This window comes from Diadema antillarum, unplaced genomic scaffold (genome assembly GCF_040938485.1).
Source record: "Diadema antillarum isolate AM-2024a unplaced genomic scaffold, OU_Dant_1.0 scf00000070, whole genome shotgun sequence".
NCBI lineage: Eukaryota > Metazoa > Echinodermata > Echinoidea > Diadematoida > Diadematidae > Diadema > Diadema antillarum.
Window position 1 is genome coordinate 702,324 of NW_027270959.1, and position 17,956 is coordinate 720,279.

Consider the following 17,956-nt stretch of genomic DNA (forward strand, 5'->3'; position numbering starts at 1 on the left):
AAACAAATTTGTTTCTAAAGACTTGCAAAAAAAAAAGAGGGAAGAAAGGGTAGAAGATAGATATATTTGAGATGTCAAAGTGAATGGTATTGCCATGAGGTGAATCCCTTAAGTAACATTGTGGAACTCCAACATGTAAACATCTTCAAGGATCATGCATTAAATAACTCATTTTTTTTTAATATCTATATATTTTTTGTATGAAAATTTTCCACTTAACCCTTTCCATACTGAATTCCGTACTGAATTCTGAAATCCCCATTGACCCCATTGGCCACCAGGTTCCGGTAGAGAACGGGTTATGACATTTTTTTGTCTTTTCCTTGTGATTTCTATCCTTCAAGCCTGAAATCATGCGGGAAGCAGAGTTGATGGCCGGTTTGGATCATCCTCACATAGTCAGAATGATCGGTGAGTTAAATTGTTACAGTGTTTTGTTGCATACCTGCTGGAGCACTTTCTGTGCTGATTGACACAGATATCTTTGAAACTACTGTAAAACACGATATTTTCGCGGTGTGAAATTTCGGGAATGGGAGCCGACAGCCTTATTGGCAGCATGAAATTTTTTCGAGTTGCCTGTAACATTCAATGCATACAGTGTAAACAAGATCTTTATCGTGCATTTTAATTTCGCGAAACTCGGCTCTCGCGAAATTCGCGAAATTAAAATGCATGTGAACATTCAGCGTTTTACAGTACCGTTACCACCAATGAATAGAGATCACTTAATCACGTTTGTGTCACCATGGCCTTCCTGTTGGATGCAGACACAATAGACTCATTCACACGCATTGGAAAAGCGTGAATCGATCGCATCGCGAATCAAATTGTGCTTGTTTGCACATTTTTTTTTTTTAAATTTGTATTTCTACACTTGTCTATTGCAGAAAAGATGAAAATAACAGTTTTTCCACCAAAAATATGCCTTTTCAGCCCTCAGAACACTGCAGTGCTGTGTTACAAGGTTGTCATCCCCGGTATGGGATTCAATTAGCCCTGTATCCACTCTGTGGGAAATTTCAATATCTTTTAATAGGCAATGGGTTGATGATAATTTTTCTTTCAAACTTAAGAAACTTAAGTGTATACTATGTGCATAATAGTAAATCTTCAGGATTGAGAGCTGGATTATGTCTCATACTGTATATTTGTCTTTTTGTCTTTCTTCCTCCGAATTAGGAATCTGTCATGGAGCAGAGATGATGTTAGTCCTGGAATTGGCGGAGCTCGGTCCTCTCCACAAATACCTCAAGAAACATCAGTGAGTGGCGCTAATTTTTGCTCACTATGAGTTGTATCCCAGCAGATGCTTTGATTGTAGGCCTTGTAGTAATCTCTAACCTGGATATTACTGGAGGCAACCGCACTATTTGAGATATCGGTGGTGTCATAGAGGAAGAAGTCTAAACTTGTTTCTTCCGCAATTCTTTGAGAATCTTCCATACCCCCAAACGAGATTCTTTTTTTCCCATCAAGAAAAAATGGACATGTTAGTAATCTACCTGTGCAAAAGCAGTCAATGTACGTGTATACATTTGTTTCCTCTCCATGGTCAACTGCATGTGCCATCGAATAATGGAAAATATCGATTGGCCGTGAGATATGAATTGAGTTGTGTTTCACAGTCTCACGTAAAATGGAAAGGCATTTAAAATCTTTATACGTGTTTTGCATTTATGCTCCCCCTGTATAAAACTTGATTAAAGAGAATGGCCAATCGTTACAGAAACTTTTTGTGCATTTTGAATCAGCATTTTGAAATAGTGTTTTGAAACAGTGTTTCTATCAAAGTGAGTGGAACGCAACCGTGTTTTGTGCTAATCATGTTTCAAGACTCTCGATTATGGCCCTGAAAAGTTGAGCATAAATGCACCCCAAAGGTGAATTGACCCATAATGTCTGGGTGTATGAATGGCTACCCAGAAGAGCCGGGGATAGTAATAATGGCAGGGCCAGCCTGGGGAACAGTGCTGGCAATGACACGGTTACCTCTGCTAAACAAACCAACATCGCTTACTAATGGTGATTCGTACTCTCTCCTGCTCCAAAACAACACATTCTCCAAACACAGGTCATAAGACAAGACACTGTGGTATAAACAATTTTACATTTATCATTAAATTTTGTCTTGAAGAAAAACAAAATAAACGAGATCTGAGCAGCAGGAGCTACTAATAGTGGAGAAAAGGGGTTACATCCCTGACCAACTCTGAGAATTAGTTACTCGCTACATTGGTGACCCTGGCCACTTAAGATGGACAATGTGTCCATGGCATGTAATTGGTCACTTCCAGTGTAATGGGGGAAGGTGTGCCACTAATCACATTACATGGCCGTGACCGTGTCAAGCAACGAAATCGTAATTGGACAGATGTATGTCCATCCGTGCCCCAAAAGGGTGTTGACCACACCGGAGAAAGTGCTGGCGAGATGAGGAAAGGGATTTGATTCGAATCAAGGCATTTGTAGGAACGGATGGGAGTCTTGAGCGTCCTTGAACCACCTTCTCTGAAAAGGTCTTTGAAGATAGATAACAACCCGATTGCGTTTGACTTATCCCAATACTTTGGTGTTTATTCTGGGATGCAAGCTCTCATGAAAGTAAGGTATTCTTAGAAGCAGAAACATTGTTCTAGGAGGAGCTCAAAATTCATCTTCCATCATTTAGAATTTGCTTCCAACACATTAAAAGGGTCTACCAAGAAACTTACCTGGCTGATACGATTTACCAGAATGATGAGTTGTTTTGGAGTGTTTTGAGATCACAAGTGTTGAATAATTTCGGTCATAGTACACAACTTTATTTCCAGAAGAGCTCTTCCCGTTAACCCCCATGTTCAGCATTGTGGGAAGGTAGAACATTGCGTGATGCAATCATATTTTCTGACTCTAGCGCGGAAGAGCGTTGAATGTCGCTGTGGCCCAATTTGTTGATTGCTGATAATTGATTAGCAACCACAATCGGGTAAGCTCTGAAATTATGGACTTCTGGCGAACTTTTTTGGCTAATATTTTGCATTTTTGTTACCCGACTGAAATCGTGTTATTACAGTATCTTTTCACACATTTCTTATGCATACGTGTCCATTTTCAGGCAATTATCAACAGTTTTGCTGGCATAAGAGAACTACGTTTTCGCTACCTTGTTTGCATCAGCACTCCCCAGTGGGTGAATTGAGATTAAACAATTCTCAATTATTGTGTATTGGCCTTTTACGATTGTGGGACAGTTTTATCGTCACGCCCAAATGGATTTGTCTTCCAGCAATCACAAGCCAAGTTTAATGGGATATTAAAAAGAATGCCAGCCAAAAAAAAAGAAGAAAAAAAACCCATGGCAAGGTTTGACTTCTGAATGCATAAGAGGTTATTTCAGGATGTACCCTAAAGAGGAACTGTTGTTGCGCAAAGATGGACAAACAGCAACCTAAAAGTACAGTACTCTTTTGTTGTTGTTTTGTAAGCAAATCTGTCAAATGTTAACAAAGATATGACACTTTAAATGTCAGGAAGCTGTACAACTCTGCATGGAGTGCACTTCTCAAAGGAGTTTTGTGAGTTTTAAGTTGTACGTAAATGCAGCATTTGGATGAATATAACAAATTCAATCAGGATCCTTGTAAAGTGCTGCATTCCCTTCTCAGCTCTCCCTCCCCCCCCCCTCCCCATTCCTCTCTCTCTTTCTCAATTTTCTTCCCCTCAAATACTACATTTTCAAGAATGCACAGCTACTGCGAGTACTGCTGCATAGATTGTATTCCTTTTTATGTAACTAGCCATGGCGTATGGATGGAACGTTCTACTGAGTGTATCGGTCACTCAAATTATCAGTGTGTTGCGATCATATGTACAAAGTGTTGTATCATTAGTTGATATTAAAGTTACATTGTAGTTGTATGAGCAATAGCATAAATCACATTTATTTTCTTTTGAAACAGTTGTGTTGGACTTCTGTTGCGTTCCTACTGTGTGATTTCATCTTTGGATTGTTACCTTTGTAAAACAAACAAACCACATCTCAGCCATTGAGCTGCGTCATTGCTGTTGAAAAAAAACCATGACAGTTAACGATATGGTGTTGATGTCGTGATTTTGCAGGGAGATGAGCATCCGCAACGTGCTGGAGCTGATGTACCAGGTGGCCAAGGGCATGTGCTACCTGGAGAGCCGACAGTTCGTGCACCGCGACCTCGCCGCCAGGAACGTGCTCCTCGTCGACGAGACCTTCGCCAAGATCAGCGATTTTGGCATGTCCAAGGCTCTTGGACTCGACAGCCAGTACTATGTGGTAAGTTCAGCAGGGGTGGAAAAAAAAAGAAAAAGAAAAAAGAAAGAATATAAATTGACTTTCCTTGATTGTACTGTTCGTCATAAGAAAGAGAAACAGATTCTCGTAATCATTGCTGTGCCCTGTTCGTCAGTTGCCCTCACGCTGCAGTACTTTCTTCGCTGACTGGCACAGATGTCTGAAAACTAGTACATGTACTTGTCAATGAATAGAGATTACCTGTTAAAGGGATCCAATAGTTTTGGTTGAGACCTAATTTCAGGTTTCTAACATTTTTTGGTGAGATAATGAGAAACATCTTATGAAATATGAAAGAGCATGTAATTCTATGAGGAATTCAACGTTTATTTGATGAAAATTGGATTTGAAATGGCTGAGATACCCAAAAAAGAGCGATTCTAATAAAGTGTGTGGGACCCACACTTTATTATGATCGCTTTGTTTTACTGTATTTTTAATGTTTCAGTCATTCCAAACCCGATTTTCATCAAATAAACTTTGATTTCCTCTTAAAATGGTATGCTCTGTTGCGACTGTACTATATCATAAGTGTTTTCTTAGTACAAGTATCTCGCAAAAAGTTAAACGCCCAATTCTCATCTCCACCAATACTGTACCATCCCTTTAAATTCTCCTTTATCCCTATTGTGCCACCATGGCCTTCCTGTCAGACTGAGGCACACTGCTACACCTGAGTGCATTAAAATGAGGTCAGGTTTGGGTGGAGTACCAGTGGTGGATCCAGAGGGGGGCGCACCAGGCTCACGCCCCTCTTTATTTTTTGTTAAAACAAAAGAAATGAAAAGGAAAAAAAATGGGGTAGCATGTGCGCCCCCCATTTAATTTTGTAAAGGCGCCTCCCTTTACGGAATTCCTGGATCCTCCCCTGAGTAGCAATTGCTGATGAAAAAATACTCAGCAAGTTAATCCAGCTGCCTGGACACATTATAAAGAGTGAAGAAAGGAGTATCGAGCATTGAGAATGAAGGGTTTCTGGGCCGAACACTGTACTAGGGCTTTCTATAGCTCAGTCGGTAGAGTACCGGGCTAGCAATCTGGAGGTCTAGGGTTCGAATCTCGATGGAATCCCATTTTCTTTACTCATTTTTCCACTAATCAATTTTTTTTTTCTCACTCTCTTATCCTCACTTGATACAAAAGATATATCGTCGCTGGGGCGATAAGACCTCGTATGTACGAAATGTCAAATGTTCAGGAGAGCCAAAAAACATGGCGGCCAAAGCACTGTGGCGAATGGGATAGCCTTTCCTTTGACATGCCGTGGTGGCTTCATTTTTGGAGTAAGACAGTTGGGATTTGGACAGGACATCACTTAACCCATTATTTGACCATTAATCCAAAAAACTCATTTTCACCAAAATTGCAGATACTATTAGTTATCCCCTGCTTGTTCACGAAATACGGGCAAATATCTACAGTCTGGTGCCATATTCCATGAGGCCGAAGGCCGAATGGAATATGGCACCAGACCGTAGAAATTTCCCGTATTTCGTAAGAACAAGCAGGGGGTAACGATTTTATCTTTTAGTGTAAGTGCTAACCTTCTTCTCGCTGATTTCCCCTCGTGAATGATGTTGAAATCGCCGGCTGTCAGCCATGACCATGTTGACTTAGGCCTACGTCTCACGAGCTGATTACTGCATGCGATGCGCGCATACAAATACGTACACGTACACGCCATAAGATACTACAGTGCAGTAGCCAGATAGATATTAAGTTGCTGTTGTTTATCAAGCGTCTAGTGGTCTCAGGTTATGTGCGCAATACGCTTGAGGACCGCGCGCTGTCCATTTGTTTTGTACAGGATTAGCGCGCACTTTCCTATAAGCGTCTTTGGTACACGCGCAGCTGGCTGTGTAATACAGTATCATGACGTCATATCCACATAATACGGGATATATTAAGTGGTTGATTGACCAATGAGATTACAGAATTCACGATCACTAAAAGATAAAAGGTCTTATCACCCCAGCGACGATATGTGACCCTGCATCACACCACCATGTAGTGAGAGGCAGATTCTAAAAGAGCAGACTCTAAGCTTTGAAGTGATGCATAATTCAACACATTGGGCCTTCGCACCCTATCTGAATAGTGGAAAGAAAGTACACATTCTGGGAAAAGTGTTAGGAAAGAGGCTTTGATAAAATAGGGTCTATTCAAGTGCTCGATCTCATTGTACTGGGCTCTGTGCAGTGAATAGGATGAAACAGGATGTAAAGCTCTGTAGCAACTACAATGAAGGGATTATTAGATTAGGCTGGAATTTTCCAAACTCATTAAGTACACCTGTACATTCTATTCATGTCTTATGGCTACTTCCAACTTTCTTTTCAAAAGTTGTCAAAGAGTTGAAAGTGTGGAGTATGTAGAGGGTTTTTAAGAAATGAAAAGTTGCCTCCAAGACATACTTAATCACACTTTTCTAAAAAAAAAGTGTGTTTTAGAAAAACTAAAAAAAAAAAAACAACCAAACACGCAATTTCACATTCATTTTATGATCCCAAACTTTAGAATCATGTAGAAGAAGAATTTCTCTTCTAGCAAATACTGTATAAAAACCAAATATTAGATTAGGTTGATCATTTTCATCTGTTTTTTGAGTCCTCACCAAAAATCAGTGCATGCAGTTTTTTGTTGGTTTTGTGATACACAGTCACATATCGTGTCACTGGCAAATTCAAAATTAGTGAGTGTCGAGAGACACGCCCTTAAAACTTGGACTTTAACCTGTTGAAAACTAGTCTTGACTATACTCAGGCAGGTGCCTATGGGAACTGTGTGTTATAACAAAATCAATTGGTCCTCAATGGGTTAAGTGGCACCTGTAACCAATTTTGTTGCTCTTGTTTTTGGTCGCTTGTAGGCAGAAACGGCCGGCAAGTGGCCGCTCAAGTGGTACGCCCCCGAGTGCATCTACAAGTTCAAGTTCAGCAGCAAGAGTGACGTCTGGAGCTACGGGGTCACGCTGTGGGAGGCCATGTCCTTTGGCAAGAGGCCGTATGCTGTGAGTACTACACCTGTAGCTGTCACCAACGAGAAATGACATCATTTTTTTTTATTTACAATGTCATAGGGGTACTTTTCGCAAAGCAGGCTCATTTTTACAGTGTCATAGGGGTGCTTTTCACAGAGCAGGCTCTCATTTTTATAGTGTCATAGGGGTGCTTTTCACAGAGCAGGCTCTCATTTGTACAGTGTCTTAGGGGTGCTTTTCACAAGGCAGGCTCTGTCTGTCTTGAAGTGATGGGAGTAATGTCCATACTCACAAGACGACACAGGCAATAATGGCTTTTAGAAGGCATCAGTGTGTTACATTCAAATTTAGTTCAGTATTTTTTTACAGATAGTGTATTGCTGCCTTTAGCAAGCATGCCAAGCAGTGCTCAAGAAGTTTGGCAGGCACTTCACAGTAACGTGTCGTTCCAAGCGTATGATATTCAGAGATACAGATCATTTGGTATTCCACCTGAACATGATCCAGACTACTGTGTTACAGCATGTCTGCTACCGCTTCCAAGGTGTATTGTTGAGATGACATCCTTTAGGCAGGGCTCCACATTAACTTTTATTTTTGGTGGCCCAAAGACAAACATCCGACCTTTTTGGTGGCCCGATCAGGCCACCAAATTCTTCATTTCTGAAATTTTGGTGGCCCGACGTGCGTTTTTGGTGGCCCTGGGCCACCGGGCCACCGTAGGTGTCGAGCCCTGCTTTAGGATAGACATAGACTGTGTTGGTGGACACAAAGTTTGCTGTTACTGTCTCAACAGCTACATCATGTCTTGAATGTCCTCTTGTCAGGAAAAAAAAAAAAGCATAAGAAGAAAGAATTATGCAATTAAAAGGATTGGGTCATTGATGGAGTCATTTAAGAATGAGTTGAAGACTTATTTGTTTCACGATATTTTTGAACGTTTCCAATTTTTCTATCATGCTGCTGTACTTTCGTCTTTGAGTGCACCTTCAGAGCATATCATTTATTGTGACTATTATTGTCATCATTATTATTGTGATGATGATGATGATGATGATGATGATTATTATTATTATTGTGGTTATTATTATTATTACTACTACTGCTACTACTACTACTACAACTACAACTACTATTACTATCATTATCATTATTATCGTACTACTGTTAGGTATAGTAACTATACTATTGAATGCTTTTTGCCGACTTACATGTGTGTGTGTTTGTCTGTCTATCTTTTTGTAACTGTTGTCTTTCTTTTTGTGTGCACTGCTCTCTTGCGGCGGACAGAGTATGAAGGGACAGCAGCTGATGCAGTTCATAGAGAACGGAGAACGACTGGCCCAGCCTGACCGTTGCCCTGACGATGTCTACAGCCTCATGAGACGCTGCTGGCAGGCTGAGTGAGTCTTTTTTCTTTACCAATGTCATTTCTCATGATACCGGTGTAGGAATCTTCCTGATTAAAGGAAACCCAAACCCAAAGAACAATGTGGATTGAGTGAAAGCAGCAACATTAGTAGAACACATCAGTGAAAGTTTGAGGAAAATCGGACAATCAATGCAAAAGTTATAAATCTTTCACGTGTTGGTGTTGGAACTGCTGGATGAGGAGACTACTAGAGGTTATGACATACATGTGGACAACAATACAAAGAAATATAAAGGGAATTCTGCAAAAAAATAATTTTTCATGAAAATTACACGTCCCATCTACTTGGTACTGACATATGTTGAGGGTGGCAATTATTCCCCCTGCAAAGAGCAAAAACAATAGATGATGCTTCTACCTGTAGAGACGCATCAAGCATGCATTTCTTAGCATGTTTTTGAAGTGTGCTTACTTTGTCATTGACAAACAAAACAAAACATAAAGATGAGTATATGAATAAGGCAAAAAAATACTTTTCTTTGTGTCTGCTGTAGGGCCAAGGACAGACCATGTTTCCGGGAAATCACCAACATGATGTCTGACATCTTGAAGCATCTGCAGGCGGGAACACTCCGACTGAGATAGGACTTTGGAAGAGCTCCTACCATGGGCTCTCGATCCTTCCATTTTTTTCACTACCAGTCCTCTGATCATCGCCCCATGAGGGTAGCAAAAAGGCGGCGTGGTGGATATCTTTGGAATTTTTACTTTCTCTCTAGCGTTTTGTGGCTCTGGCCAGGAGGTACTAAAGCAAGCAGAGGAGTAACGTTGACGCGAAGGCGATGTTTGCGGCATTCCCCCTCGTACGGGACAACCAGTAAAATGGAATCTCGAGCGGGATTTTGAACACTTACGGTCGATGTGGAAGGAAAATGTTGGAGATTCTATTGTGCACGGAGGGCCTGCTGCAAAAGATTTTGGAAAAGGCAGACCTGGACACTGTGAATGTCGTGCTTTATTTTCCAGGAGCTTCTGTGATCAGTTGTGTGCCATCTGCTTTTTATATAAAATGCACTCTGCATTCCGAGGGACAACGAAGCAGCCTCACGCAGAGACAGACGTCAAGCGCTGAAACCGCTGCTTTCAGCCTCACTCATCTCCATGATCTGTCAGCGACAACTTCTTCCTCGCGAGCGATGCCGTATGATATCAAAGCAACTGTAGGAGCGCACTCATTTTTGCGGACGAGGAGTAGATATTTGTCGCTTCATCTTTCTTTTTATTTCGCTGCAGACATATGCACATACATACTGCCATACCCAATACAGGAAGGCCTTTTGTGTTCGTCCTAAGCATCAAGAGAACAATTTGCTTTTCGCTGGTTCCCATTTGATTGTATGCCCACCCTTTACAGCTGTACTTCCTGTTTGATTTTTGTTTTTTGATGAGGCAGGCAACTTCTGTTTGTCATGATGAGGCAGGCATCATGAAATGTCAACTCTTGCTTTTGTTTTGTTTTTTCCACCTCTTCTGTTGGGAAATGTTTGCCGAGACACTTTACACGCGCAGCGATCCTTAAAGTATGCTACATTTACAAATCTGTGATGATGTGATCCCCACCATGTGTGTGTTCATAGAGAGTGTACATCATTTTGTACAATGGTAAAGTGTTCTAGAGCGGGCTGTGCGTACATGGTGGAGCTGATTGGACAACAGTGATTCGTAACAGTATAAACAGTGCCAATTAAACCCATTCAAATCATGTGACACGAAGCATTGGTTTACTGGAAAAAAAGGAAAGAGAGTTTGTTTGTTTTGTATGGGGCAATACAGAGGTTTCTGTTTCCGTTCAAGAGTTTTTATTTTGAGCAGGCAAAATGATGGCGCTGTAGCAGAAAGCTTATTGTTTGAGCATGCAGAGCAATTCCTCAAAAAGACAGCGTGACGGAGGAGATAGGAAAAGTGAGGGAGAATTTTTATGGTTCTGCCGTAAAGTGTCTTTGAATGCCTTTTGTTCTTCTTTTCTTCTTTTGGGTGTTCATTTCATATCAATCATTCTTGATTCTATTGGCTGTTAATGAGTGAAAGCTAGCAGAATTAGAATTAAGGGTGACATGGCTGTGTTCAGGAATCATGTATGCAGCAATCCAGGTAGTACAAATGTCAAGTTAAATCCACTAAGTCTATTTTGTGTTGCTTGTTTCCCCGTTTCTATTTTTTTTACATGATCCACTCGTGAAGATTATAATGAAACCAGGTTGCAGATTAAATACATCAAATCCTATTAAAGAGGATTTGCTGCAAGAAATACACCTGGTCATTAAATTGGTATCACTGAATTTTTACAGCATATCCTATACTGAAGGAATATATGGCGGAATGGGTGAATTCACTAATCTGGCACACAAAAAAAAAAAAAAAAAAATGTACAAATTGCCAATGTAAGAAAGAAACAGGAAATTTAATCTTTTTTTTAAATAATATGTTGCTAATTTAAGAATCAGATCAGGAATCAGCAATTAAGAGGCTTTTCAAAATTCTTCAGCAAATACAAACAAATGTACATGCACTGTAATGAAGGGCTCATTATGAAGGTGAATTTTTATTTTATCTTTAGCAATTAACTGTACAAATTATACTAAGACACAGCACCAAACCACAGAATATACATGGAGTTAGGGGGACTTTACTGGAAATTTTGAGGTTTTAGCACCACTGAATTTACTTGGTGAGCAGACTGCTACAGTATGCCATTCAAAGCATGATACTGAATTGAGATCTGCCCTGAACTATATCATACTCAGAAGTATAGTCTAATATTGAGATTTTCATCCATTGTGTGAACCACTGGCAACTTTTGCCCTCCAACCCCCCCCCCCCCCAAAAAAAAAGGTGAAATCTAGCATTTATAAAGTGACATCCCCCCAGAGTGTTAACTTTAAAGTGTGGAACTATCGGCAAAGTCCATTTCTTCATAATTGATCTCTGTGTTTTAGTTGTAATTGAGAGCCACAGTTATTCCTACATCTGCCCAAGGCGTTAAATTTTCATTTCCGACAGTAAATGCTATATTAAACATGATATACTGTATATCTGACATTCCTTTGCACCTGTGAGTCTCACTTAGGATATGAATGTATTCATGCAGTAATCATTTCCCGATAGTATACAGACTGAAGAATAGTAATATCCTTCCCTATCAAGCACACATGCGCACATGTCTGTACCATCCATTTGTACCCGTGCATTTTGTGTGTCCACACTTTGCATTGGTCATCATTTGCCTTAAATGATTAAACGTGCCTACATCGCTCAACCAGGTCTTTTTGCGCCATCTCTTGGAATTTTCTGAAAAAAAAAAAGATAAATGCCTTTGTTTGTTAAAATATGAGGTATATGTATAAAGTATTGTCTACCCGTAAATCAACAGTCGAAAACAAAATATTACTGAATTGTTGCGATGGCCTCGTTTGTAGATTAAAAATTTTGTTGATCACAGTTAAGTAAAAAGATTTGAGGAAGCAACCCGAACCCATTAAACCACATAAATGTCCTAGCTCAAATTTGGCATTGTAGGCTCTGTTCACCCTATTTTTACGAGAATCCAAGATAGCCATAGACATTGTCCAAGACAGATCAGGTATGCATTGACAATGGATAATTAACAAAATATATATGTATATTTGTATATATACATATATGCTTCTGTGGCTTTTTTAATACTATGTTTCTCAGTGTCTCAAAATCTTTCTATAGCTCACAATGAAATATAAGAGGAGCAAGTTTTCTTGTATGTTTGATGTGATTCCATATTCAGTGTCTTCTCCTTTAATATTTTCCCTTAAACAGATGAAGAGTATGAAATTGTCTTTCACCTATCAGTTATTTTTAGAGACAGGTAGTTTGATTCACTGTTGTTTTTTTAATGTGTGTCCAGAGAAATTGAAGAGTGTAACAGAAAGTGGGGAAAAAATGAAATAGATTGGATCGTCCAAGATTCCATGTGAGCGCTCCGTGTACAAAAACATGATATAATTGATTGTGTTCTACATGTACAATGTATGTATGACATTTAGCAATGTAGTCTTGCAGGCAGCGAAGGAAATGCATACACAGATTGTATATATTCCTATACATATATTATATATAAATAGATATATAAATATATATATCATGTATTAAGCTGCAAACGAGTTAGCACTACTAGTCCGAGGTACTATAAATGTCGATGAAGAAATTTGAGTAAGAATTTGTGATAACGGAGAGTTGTGTCGTCTTATTTTATATACATATATAGATATATATATATATGTGAGTTATATAAATCTATTCTCCACTTTGTCCTCAAATGCAGTGAATGTAGTGATGGCTGTTTAGTAGACTATTTGTTGAGAGAAAAAAAGAAAAAAAGCCAAAGGCTTGAAAAAAAAAGAGAGAAAATCACAAAGAAATGTAGTGTTAGATTTTTGCTTAAGGCTACAGATCCAGTAATAAGATATACACAGTTACGGTGGATAGCGTCGAAAATATTGATCAGCTGTTTGTTTGAATTCCAGGAATTCGCTGGAACAGGGAGAAAGAGAGTGTTCAATTGGAACTGAAGCTAAAATTCAGCTATAAAACATGTTCGCATTGGGTGACACACAGTGTCAATCATTTCGTGTGAAGTGAGGGGATGGGGGCAGATTTAGAAAGCCATTTGGACAGTTGATTAGCTTCAAAGAGAGCTACATTGATGTAGAGCAGGGCTTGACATTAGCAATTGCCCGGTGGCCGGGTGGCCCCGGGCCACTAAAAATTGATGTTGGGCCACCAAATTTTAAAAGGAAAGCTATATTTTTGGAGACCCTAACAGGCAGCTAAAATTTAAGATGATTTTTACGTTTCCTTGAATTTCGGGCCACTACATTTCTTTTTTTGGGCCACAAAAATTTCAAATTCATGGATTTTATTGGCCTAACCGGGCCACTGGAGAAAGAAGTTAGTGTCGAGCCCTGCGTACAGGCAATCACTGGGCCGTCAAATGATTATCCAAGTCGAAAGATAATGATTGACTCCATTATGAGGAGATGGTACATTTGCTTCTTTCATCTCTGGATCATTTTTGTCGGATATCTTGATATCATGTATTTCATCAATCGATCAGAATCATGTGAATACCAGTTTTCTTTTAGTTTAGGTTTCTTGTTTAATTTATTCTGTCCCAAAATTTGTTGGGCACACCTAATGGTTGTGCAAATCAATTTCCCATGGAGCAATCGACAGAAATGTTGAATAAACAACGTGGAAAAATCTTGAATTTACACCTTTCCCAAAATTGAACCGGCTAGTATGATGCAAGAAAAGTGAAATTTGTGTCACATCAGCTCCCAATTTGTTCAGGGCTAGTCCTTTAGATTCAGGCATGTGATGTCATGAGGGATTTCCCCAATTTTTATGCCAAAATTTGCCATCAGCAAGAAAATATCCTGCTCCCACCCCCCCCCCCCCCACATAAAAACCCACAAAGCAAAGCATAATGGGTGCCCTGTATCCATTTTTTAGCGGCTTTTGCATTTGTCATTTCATTCTCTACTAGTAGTGATAAACAATAGCTCCAGGAGCATCTGTAGCTGTAGGTATTCAGTTTTAGCGTTCAGCGGCTGGGCATACTTTAAACGTGTCATGTGTATCATAGTGAGTTCATTCTTTCTCTCAACCTGTCAATCTTTTTCTCTTTCATGCATTGTGAGAGTGAAATGTCTTTGTGTGGGGACTAATGGGGTTAGAATCATGTACAGCGTAAAGTGTCTGATGACGTCAAATCATCATGCTCCTACTCAGAGATTTTTAGCCAATTTTTCTTCCTTTTTTTATTATTTAAAATCTATTGCAGGCTTTGTATTGCCTATCTCTGGAGAGAAAACTGTACATGGATATTGGCATTGTACTTGCAGAAGTTTTTGTTATTTCATTTCCTTTCTTCTTTTCCCCTTTACTTGTGCAAGTGAAATTTTCTTGCAGGGTTCTGTGTAAATTTTGTTACTTGTTCACGTGGTGTGTTTGCATTTTTTACACAATACTTCTCTTACATTTTAAATGCTTTAGGATACAGTAATTGCATATTTTGAAGGTGAATTTGTTGCATTTAAGGTATGATTTACATGCACATATTTGTTGCAATATAAAGTGTATGCAGTGTTGAGTATTTCTTGAAATGAATAAACTCACATTTACTCTTTTTTTGTACGAGTATTTTTTCATCACAACAAAACTCTGCATTGCTTTAGTTTGTCTGTGGGTGTTTTGAAAATTAATGTATGTGTTGTACTGTCCATGTCATTGGAATTTTATTTGCACTTTCATTGAAACCAACGTAATATGCTGTCAAGAAAAAAATTCTCTTCCTCCAACATCCCCTCCCTTGGAAGAAGGAATACATAATTTGTTGTTACTTCTGATTTAGTTTGAGGGGAGGTTTAATTTGCTCAAACTTTGAAGTGTGTACATTCCCTTGTAGTTCTAAAATATTATGTATTTTATATGTGCTTGGTAGAACTATTAATTTAAAGAGCAGAAGTTGATAAGTCATTCATTTAATTCTGTTATGTTTCAAACTTCCAAGAAGTTTTTATGTTGTGTTTTGTTCTGTTTTGCGACTCAGCAGTTGTGGAAGGGGATGATCTGCACTGCATATTGTTTATTTAATAAAAGCTTTGCTTCTATTGTACAGTTGTATATGGAGAAATAATGAAGAAAACAAGGGGGTTGGTAAAGAGACCCCTCCCCTCAAAAACAGTGAATCAAGTGTACGTACATGTGAGAAAGAGTACTTCTAGAACATAATATTGAATGTGTGCCTAGCTTGCTTAATAGAGAGTGTATACAAAGTCTAGACCATGATGAAATTTATAATTTCATCATAGTTTGCAGCATATAGAATATCAAAGAAGTATATGCCTTCTATTTCACACCAGTTTTCCTTCACTTTTTTTTTTTTTAGTTTTCCTGCCACGTTATTTGCGAATTATGTTCTTTGCTGTCTGTGTGTCTGGAAGCTTTACTCTTGTACAGTATAAGTGCTTTAAGATCAGTAATTTGGTCGCAAGCGAGATCCAAAATAAATGGACATCAGAGATTTTACAATGGGGAAAACTTGATGGATGCCCTTGATTTTGTTTCCTGTTCTTTAAAGTTAGGAGGGATTATGTTGGATAGTTGGGGGGGGGGGGAGGGTTGTCATGCTAGGAAATTATTAAGTAAAAATCTCTAGATACTGTATATTCAATTTAATAGTACAATGTATCTATTCATCTATCCATTTATCTATCTATCTGTCTAATCTATCTTTCTATATACATACAATTGTACATATATATCTATATATTGTATATACATGTGTGTGTGTGTGTGCGTGTGCACACGCGTGTGTGCCTGTACATGTATCATGCATACAATTGTACATACAGGTAGATGGATAGAGAGATTTAGGTTATATATACATATATATATATATATATATATATATATATATATATATATATATATATATATTATATATATTTGGGTTGAAATTTATTACACGTTGTATTAAATGTACTTCTATATGTGTACCATTCTACGTACAATATATACCATCAATAGAGAGAGAGAGAGAGAGAAAATGGGAGATTATGGTAGAGATATACATTGTATGTGTGTGTTTGTATGATGTGTGCTCTAAAGTGGTGCAATTTCAGTCATTCACTCATTTCTCTTATTGATATGCAAACTGCACCGTCCTGTATCTGGCAGACACACACCCACAGGGACAAAATTGTCATCCCGAGAGCATTCCTGGACCACCAAGTACAACGAGGCACACAACATTATAGTACAGAAAACGGTACAGGCAATGAAAATCATGAGCACACACACATACATTTGTACACACACACAATGGCCCAAATTCATGAAGGTGGTTTAAATCTAGATCATGGTTTAAATTCAGTCCACAGACTATAAAAATAAGCATAAGCCTACCTTTGACATGTGCGTATTAATGCGTGTTTGCTACTGGACGTCTGACAGTGTACATGATCTGTCACACATATTCATGCAGAGGAAATTTGTATACAATGCAAGCCATGGTCTAAATTTAAACCAACTTGAAGTTCATAAATTTGGGCCAATGACTGCAAATCCAAAAGTGTATGTGATCATCAAGATGTGGTAATTCCTCACTGAGAAGCAGCAACCCGTCCACAGTAATGAGTATTAAAGTTAAAAGCAATAACAATACTGTCATTCAAATATAAACAGCTTGGCAGATGAGAAATTCTTTTATAAAAACTGCAGTATGTGTATGTTTGCCCCCAGACATTTCAAGCTACAATGTATTTATTACTTCCGCCAAGGGAGGAGGTTACAGTTTGTATGTTTTGGTTACCGTTGGTTTGTTAGTTAGTTAGTTAGTTTGTCCATGTGCAAAATAACTCAAAAAGTAGTTGACGGATTAGGATGAAACTTGCAGGAAAGGTTGAGAATGACACAAGTACCAAACGATTAACTTTTGGTAGTGATCCGAGAATTTTGGGGGAATTTATGAAGGATTTTTGACATTTTGGCAGGTAGGGTCAATGAACTTGGGAGTTCAGGCTACGCGTATCTGAGGTTTGCCTGCACGCATTTGAGGTTTGCCTGCGCGCATTAAAGCGCATGCTCTAGTTTCTGCTGGGGTGAGGCGCGCCGTGCAGCTGAGTGTTTATGACGTAACAAAGGCTTCTATACAGTGCACTCCCGTTATAACGAAATGCTCGGGACCGGCAGTTTTCTTTCGTTATAACGAAATTTCGTTATAACCGAACAAATACAATATATAACGAAAACAAGGATGCCACTCATATATGACATTCTGTTTGTTGAATACTCGTCATACACTGGAAAGCTATGTGAACAACAAAACAAATAGTTAATCAATTACAGATTATTGTATTACAATAACGCAAGTTCCCCTCGGAAACTGTGCGTGACACACACCAAGCGAACACACAGTGATGTGACGCGTTCGCCCATGCAGAGACGCTGTAAATGCCTTGTTCCGCTACGTATTTTCGAAAGCGATCCGCATTTCGTTATAACGGAGCACATTTCTTTTGTTTTTCTTTGTCAGTGGTGCTCGGAAAAGACTTCGTTATAACGAAAATTTCGCTATAACCGTGTTCGTTATAAGCGAATTTTGTACCATAGACTTTAATGGCGATGATTTTGGGACCAGAAGTGTTACTTCGTTATAACGAAATTTCGTTATAACCGTGTTCGTTGTAACGGGAGTGCA

General features: G+C 38.9%; 1 protein-coding gene across 1 annotated transcript in view; it reads left to right on the forward strand.

The window, feature by feature from the left end:
• The window catches only part of LOC139716799 (tyrosine-protein kinase SYK-like), a 64,516-nt gene extending 53,459 nt beyond the window's left edge, over nucleotides 1-11,057 (forward strand). Inside the window, exons 13-18 of the mRNA XM_071628331.1 lie at nucleotides 345-411; nucleotides 1,183-1,264; nucleotides 4,102-4,291; nucleotides 7,179-7,319; nucleotides 8,580-8,692; nucleotides 9,216-11,057. Coding sequence (XP_071484432.1) covers nucleotides 345-411; nucleotides 1,183-1,264; nucleotides 4,102-4,291; nucleotides 7,179-7,319; nucleotides 8,580-8,692; nucleotides 9,216-9,306 — 684 coding nt within the window. The 3' untranslated portion in view covers nucleotides 9,307-11,057. The remainder of the gene's footprint in view (nucleotides 1-344; nucleotides 412-1,182; nucleotides 1,265-4,101; nucleotides 4,292-7,178; nucleotides 7,320-8,579; nucleotides 8,693-9,215) is intronic.
• The last annotated feature ends 6,899 nt before the right edge of the window (nucleotides 11,058-17,956 follow it).